At 49.9% G+C, this 7,792-nt stretch overlaps 1 protein-coding gene across 1 annotated transcript; it reads left to right on the plus strand.

The window, feature by feature from the left end:
- The first annotated feature begins 2,291 nt into the window (after positions 1-2,291).
- On the plus strand, positions 2,292-4,784 carry GPR27 (G protein-coupled receptor 27). The gene has a single exon (XM_049862997.1). The coding sequence runs from the start codon at positions 2,379-2,381 to the stop codon at positions 3,504-3,506; it is 1,128 nt and encodes a 375-aa protein (XP_049718954.1). The 5' UTR covers positions 2,292-2,378; the 3' UTR covers positions 3,507-4,784.
- Positions 4,785-7,792: the final 3,008 nt, after the last annotated feature.

Below are 7,792 nucleotides of genomic sequence, written 5' to 3' on the forward strand. Positions count from 1 at the left end.
AGAAATGACGGCTTTGTGTGGGTTAGAAGGCATCTCCTCTGGCTGAAGTAACCTAAATACCAAGGCCCACATCAGAGCAAGATTTCTGTCCCTACAGCTACGAATGTGACTTAAAAAAAAGAAAGAAGGAAAGAAGCCATTTCCCAGACTTCTTTGCAGACAGTGGTGACCAATGATCTGTAAATGTTTGTTATAATGTAGGGCTTCTAGAAAGCTCTTCAGAGAGGGCATATTTAGATGGCAGGAATACTTTTACCCTTCCCTTCTCCTTACTGCCTGCAATACAGAAACAATGGCTAGAGTCTCGCAGCCTCTTCTGATCACAATGGAAGCAACCACTACCTCCATATTTGTTTCATGAGAAAAATTAACTCGTGTTCCTCTTTTTACTACTATTATCAAAATACAAGTCTAAACAAAGACACCCACCCAAGTCTATTTCTCTTTTCTGTCAACAAATATTTACAGATCTACCTGGTCAGCACCTGTCCTTGGCTACCCAAGAGTCCTAAGTCAGGTCCTCATTGACTGTCACTGAGGCTAATGAACTGTCTTCAAGGACCTTGCTATTCAAAGTGGGGTCTACAGACCAATAGCATCAGTGTCACCTGGGAGCATGTTAGAAATGCAGAAGCTCTGGCCCCAACTCAGACCTACTGGGTCAAAATCTGCATGTTAACAAAATCCCCAGTGATTTCTGTGCACACTCAAGTTTGAGGCTCTGGACTAGATTTCCAGCTTTTTCCCCCATCGCCCCTCTTAAGACACTGCTGCCAGAAGAATCTTTCGGAAGCAGCTCCAATCATGTCACTCTCCTTCTCAAGAACCATCAAAGGTTCTTTACTGCCTAGAGGCTGGTTTAGACTCCTTAGCCTGCAATCAGTGTCCTCCAGGATCTTGTATTGTCCTGGAAACACCCATCATGGTGCCTGCCATTCATTCAGTAGATGCGCAATTAATAATTATCTTCACAGAAGAAAAAAGTGAGTGTACCCAAGAAACAATGCATTCCTTAATTCTGGCTTTATCGCGCTAACCACTGGGGATAGAGTGTGCACAAAAAACACCAGACGTGATCCCCCTGCTTAGAGCTCAGAGTCTAAATGGAAGAAGAGGCTTTAAAAGAGAAAATAAGGTGTAAGGCCAAATTACAAGTGCTAAGAAGGAAATGAACAGAGGGCAGTAGGAGAGGAAGACAAAAGGGTCAGAAGGATGATGGGAAGGATGCTGTGGGGCTGGGCTGAGGCTGAGCTTTCCAGGCAGAAGAAACAGCACGTGCAAAGCCCTGAAAGGAGAACTGGGTGTGTCTGAGGATTGGAAGGTGGCATGGGGCCCACCTTCCAAGCCACTTAAGAGGCTGGATTTCTTTCCCCTGACTTATGTCTTCACTGGTACCACTGGTGAGGCAGAGAGGAGGTCATGCCGTAGTCGCTGTTCGTTCAGCCCAGGACTTTCAGTCCCTTGACCTCCTTGCCTGTTTCCTCAGGTGTAAAGTAGGGTTAAGAATAGAACCAACTTTGTAGTTAGAGTGAACGCTGGGGGAAACAAGGCTTGTAAAGCTCCCCAACACAGTGCCACCCACATAAGTATTCACCAGAATATTAGTGGCTTTATTATGATGATTGTCATTACTATTGTTAATTATTAATTTTTGTTACCCTGTGGGTAGGCTCCCCAAAGCCATGCCTGTCCCTCCACTCCACCGTCTCCCGACCCTGCCATCCCAGGTAACCTCCTCCCACGCATAGCCACCGTGACCCCCAGCACGGGCGCCGCAGGACCCCCGTTTACCTGGGGCCAAATGCGACTTGTCACCACCTTGCGTCCTGGGCCCTGCCTCCCTCCCTGCCGCCTCTCGGTCCCGCAGCTGCTGCGGCGGCGCCCCCAGCCCAGCCCGGCCCGGGTGGCGCCGGATGCCTCGGCGGAGCTGGCGGCGGCGGCCACGCTGCGCGCTCCGGCGGAGGGGAGGGGGCTCCGCGGCGGCGGCGACGGCAGCGGCGGCGGCAGCGGCGGCTGCTGCGGCGGGCCGGGCGGGGGGCAGAGCCAAGAGGCGCGGCGGCGGCGGCGACGGAGGAGGAGAATGCGGGGGGCTGCGGGCGGCGCCGCGGCCCTGTCCGCAGTGAAGCCCGCGGCGCCCTGGGCGCAGGGAGTGGCCGTCGCCTCCTGCGCGCACCATTCCTGAGATGGCGGCGGCGGCGGCGGCGGCGCGGCGGCGTTTCGGGGAGCCGAGGAGGGGCTGGCCCGGCACGGGTTGAGCCCCGCCGGCCTGGGAGCTTGCCTGGGGACCGCAAGGCGGCGGAACCGGGGTCGGGCGGCCTGCGGGAGCAACGAGGCCGAGGGCTGCCCCAGGGCAGAGCGCACGGCCTGGGGAGGCCGCGATGGCGAACGCCAGCGAGCCGGGCGGCGGCGGCGGCGAGGCGGCAGCCCTGGGCCTCAAGCTGGCCACGCTCAGCCTGCTGCTGTGCGTGAGCCTGGCGGGCAACGTGCTGTTCGCGCTGCTCATCGTGCGGGAGCGCAGCCTGCACCGCGCCCCGTACTACCTGCTGCTCGACCTGTGCCTGGCCGACGGGCTGCGCGCGCTCGCCTGCCTCCCGGCCGTCATGCTGGCGGCTCGGCGTGCCGCGGCCGCCGCGGGGGCGCAGCCGGGCGCGCTGGGCTGCAAGCTGCTCGCCTTTCTGGCCGCGCTCTTCTGCTTCCACGCCGCCTTCCTGCTGCTCGGCGTGGGCGTCACCCGCTACCTGGCCATCGCGCACCACCGCTTCTACGCCGAGCGCCTGGCCGGCTGGCCGTGCGCCGCCATGCTGGTGTGCGCCGCCTGGGCGCTGGCTCTGGCCGCGGCCTTCCCGCCTGTGCTGGACGGCGGCGGCGGGGACGACGAGGACGCGCCGTGCGCCCTGGAGCAGCGGCCGGACGGCGCCCCGGGAGCCCTGGGCTTCCTGCTGTTGCTGGCCGTGGTCGTGGGCGCCACACACCTCGTCTACCTCCGCTTGCTCTTCTTCATCCACGACCGCCGCAAGATGCGGCCCGCGCGCCTCGTGCCCGCCGTCAGTCACGATTGGACCTTCCACGGCCCCGGCGCCACCGGCCAGGCGGCCGCCAACTGGACGGCGGGCTTCGGCCGCGGGCCCACGCCTCCGGCGCTCGTGGGCATCCGGCCCGCTGGGCCTGGCCGCGGTGCCCGCCGCCTCCTCGTGCTTGAGGAGTTCAAGACCGAGAAGAGGCTGTGCAAGATGTTCTACGCCGTCACGCTGCTCTTCCTGCTCCTCTGGGGGCCCTACGTCGTGGCCAGTTACCTGCGGGTCTTGGTGCGGCCCGGCGCGGTCCCCCAGGCCTACCTGACGGCCTCCGTGTGGCTGACCTTTGCGCAGGCCGGCATCAACCCTGTCGTGTGCTTCCTCTTCAACAGGGAGCTGAGAGACTGTTTCCGGGCCCAGTTCCCCTGCTGCCAGAGCCCCCAGGCCACCCAGGCGACCCTCCCGTGCGACCTGAAGAGCGTCGGTTTATAAGCGATTCCCTGGCTCTACACACCCTCAACTCAGCCTTTCCCTTTGGCTTGGAGAGTGACGTCGTTTCGCACCTTTCTGCCCCCTTTTTAATTTTCTAAGCTGCCTTCAAAATAACTATCAAAGTGGATAAACACTTGGATAGTACAGATTCCATTTTGGGGGAGAGGGTGGATTTCTATGGTCCTGCCCACCCTGGCTCCGTGCATTCGTCCTCCTCAGTATATTTTCATTCTGACAATAGACCCTGCAGTGTTTTTGTACTTGTACTGCTGTCTTTTATTCCATGTGTTATTATAATTTTTTTTTAAATAAAGGCTAAACTAATTTATTTCATGCAACGTTTCCTAAAGACCATGGCCAGTTTTCTACAGAAGCTATTTTTGACAACCTCAAGTGGCATTACGTTTTGCTGTGACGTATAGGAACCTAGGGGGGGGCTTCACAAGTTAGATTTCTTGAGGGTCTTCTGGGGGAAGCAGGAGAAAGGGCATAAAAAAAGAAAAGAAAAAAGTCTTACTTTCCCTCTGAATTGCCTACCGTGGGGTCAGTTGTGCTGCGCCGGTTTTTAGAAGGGTCAGGAACTTTGTGCAGTGTTGTTATTGAACTTGAGCAGAAATGGGAGTCAGTAGCAAGGCAGTCATTTTTTAAGCAGTAAAAATGACTTGTTTCTTACATCCCTTTTTACTCCTAGACAATACATGTCAGTGACAACCGCTCTGACAACTGCTCTCTGTATTATATGAATCTTGAATGGAGACATTTCTGTAAAATTGTTAACTTTTAAAAGTAAGAGTAAAAAGTGTTTGGGTTAGTGATGGTGTGGAGAAAATAACAGTATTGCATGCTTTTGTATGTACTGCTCAGTGGCTCACCGATCTGGATGGCTCTGAGAAGCAGAGTATTAAAATTGCATTTGGTATTTTTTGCCAAATAAAAATTAAAAGGATTTCATGGAAACAGCTTGTGCTTTGAGAAGCCGCGTTTTTATTCTATATTCTGAAACTAATTTCCATTTTGAAAATTGCTCTTCTGTTGTTCACGGTATAAACGAATGGAATATCATGATACCCTACTTCAGGAGACAAAGCATTTCCTTCAAATGTTTGCTAGGTGATGATGTGCTAGTCTACTGATGGTTATTTGAAATTAATAATGAGAACTATAATTCTAAATAACATTTCTTTGTTAAACACATTGGAATCTTAAATTGAAAGACTGAATTCTGCAAGTACTGTATAATATTTTTGCTTATAATGCTACATTTTTATTAATGTACCTTCCGTTTTGAGGATTTATATCTGTATTTCTCTTTGCATTCTACAAATTGAAATATACCAGTATTTTCATTCTGGAGTGGTGTTTTTTGTTTCGTCTTTTTTTAGGCTCTGACTGGTACTAATACTGGCCTATATGTCTCCCTCAGGTCTTCCTATCTCTTGAGTACATGTTGTTTAGTTTCAGATTTTGTAGTTTGACCATGAGCATGTACAAGACATTTGGAGGCTGTCTTACATGTTTTAATTTATGATTTAAAATGCAAGCTAAAAATCTGCAAAAAAAAAATTTTTTTTTAAGGGAAGAAGCAATAGACATATACACTGCTTTAAGACTTTTCTATAAACATATAAAATGCATGTGAACAAAGTGATCATTTTGATAAAAATAATGAAAACTTTAAAGGAGATGCACTAAATAAATGTATTGCATTTCTCTTTAGTTGGACATAATATAAACTATTAGATGATTGATCCAAGAGGGGTAAGAACAAATGATAACTACAGGTAATAATAAGAGGGTGTGGTCAATTTATCTCTGGTAAATGGGCAACCTTACTTTATTTTGTTTGTGAAGATCAGTTGAGTCTAGGAAGACAGTCTCATATTTGGAAAATGAGAGTAACAAGTGTCCTCTCTCTCCCCAGGTCTTATGTCCAGGAAGACTTCTGTTATCCTGGGCTGTAGATCAGAATCTAAAGACAGAAAGGCCTAGGAAGTGAATCTCTCCTGATCTAGTCCCCCACCGCATGATCCAAGTTAAAAACAAAAACAAAAAACAGAGGTCACCAGGTCTGGGTGATACTCAGAATGTTTAGCCCCTGACATGGCACGGAGCCAACCTATCAGCTGATTCCTGAGCAACTAACTTTCACCGTGGCAGCAGCTCAGCTGCACCAGGGCCCACCTGAGTATTGGCCACCCATGGCCTTGAGTTCACGGGATATTTTTTCATGGGAGAACTCATCTGCGACTGGTTCTCCAAATTTCAATGTACGTAAGAATTAACCTTAAATGCTGACAGCTCCAGAGGTTCGTAATTGGGAGGTGCTGAGGTGGGACCCCAGAAAGGGCATTTTTAACAAATTCCCCAGAGGTTTGGGCACACACCTGCATACCTTCGTTCTGATGTGATTTACTTTCAACACATTCTTTACCGATTTGCTTACCTGCTGTTTTCTGATTTGTTGGGGAAGGCAAGATTTTTGGCAAGAGTAACAAGAAATGATAGCCAACTGGAAAGGGAAAAGAAAGAAATGGAAAGAGGCACAGAAACAAGCTGTGGAGGGAAGGCAGTGTATAGGGGCATAGAGCCCCTCCACCCTGTCGCCTTGGGACTAAGGACTCCATTAACATATACTTTGTTAATTATAGTCGTTAAATATCATCAGGAGAAGGTTGCTTGAGTCCAGCATACTCTGCCCATTGTACCAGGACAGGTACAATGTATTTGAGGCTGAGTTTCATTACAATAGTTTAAAACTATTATGTTTATTTAGGAAGCTAACTTATTGAGCTCAGCTTTTCCCAAACTCAGGATGAGGTAAATGAGTTGTCAGTATCCGGGGGGCAATAGAAAACAGATTTCTTGTACAGAAAGCTTTGCCTGCATGTCTTTGTATGGGATTATTGTATGAAAAATGAGCATTTTTAAGGATTTTGACATTTTATGCCAAAGAGGTTTGCAGAAAGACTACATCTATATATACATTTCCACCTGGCAGGCTCATTCTTTTTTTAAATTATGTATCTCAAAGTAGGGAAGCATATAACAAACCAATAATAATAATAATAATGAATAATATAATAATTTCTGCATCTACTATTCAGTCTTGTTAAATCTGGACAGTTTGGCCAATTTGTTTCCGTTTTTCCTTTCCTCCCTCCCTGTCTTCGTTCCTTGTTCTATTGCTAGAAATAAAATATTACAGAATTATTTCTGCCAAGCATTTGCTCTTACCATTGGCCCTGTACATTCTCAGATACCCTGTCCCCTAAGAGGTAGTGGGGCCCCAGGTCCTAGGGCTGACTCAGGGTTTAAGTTTGCAGGTGGATCATTGGGTTGGCCAGATGGGGTCCGCCCTTTGCCGTCTTCCTAAGGCCTACAGGATCGAGTGGAAACCTCTGCCTACCACAGAAGGCCTCTCATGATTTGGCCCTTCCACCTCCTGGGCTTCATCCTCCTGTTATGTTCCCATCTCTCCCTTCTCTGATTACCATTGTATAAGCTCGCTGGTGTTCCTGGAAAGCCCATCGCACCTTCCCTGTCTGGGAAACCCTCACTCACCCCTCTAGTACAGTGGCAGTATTCACGATATTTAACAACTAGGATGGCATGGGCATATTCAACCTGTACAATTGTAACCCTGGTCCTGACTGAACAGCAGGACTGTGCTGGACTCAGGTCCAAGACTTCTAGAAGCCCTTTTGGCCTAGTCACCTCTCTGACTCCCACAATGCATTGTGTTTACCTCTACGACGTCAGTACCCCTGTTCCTGGTGCACATGGTTGGCTCCTGGCTCACCTCCATCTGCTCCTCTCAGGCCCCACACTCTAGTCACTCCTCGTCACTGGCAGTGCCCTGAACAGCTCATACTGTGCTGCACCACCATGTCTTTATGGGTATTGTTTCTTGCGTCCAAAGTTCCCTACCTCCTCCCCAGCTGCCTGTTAAGCTTTCAGACATAAAGTGTGGACTCAGCCTTTATGAAACTCCTAGCCTTATGCAGAAAGGGGGAGATTGTCCCATTGCAGACACTGCAAGGTTCTCAAGACTCAGAAGAACTCAGTCATTAGATCCAAGTGCCATGCAGCCTGAGTAGAAGACTTATTGTTCTACCGGCATTCTAAATTGTCTCTGTGCACTAAGGTGACTTGTTGTTAAGTGCTGTTGAGTCAGTTCCGACTCATACCGACCCTATGTAGCACACAACGGAACACTGCCCAGTCCTGCGCCATGCCCACAATCATTGTTATGCTTGAGCCCAATGTTGGATCCACTGTGTCAATCC

The sequence above is a fragment of the Elephas maximus genome, chromosome 20 (assembly GCF_024166365.1).
Source record: "Elephas maximus indicus isolate mEleMax1 chromosome 20, mEleMax1 primary haplotype, whole genome shotgun sequence".
NCBI lineage: Eukaryota > Metazoa > Chordata > Mammalia > Proboscidea > Elephantidae > Elephas > Elephas maximus.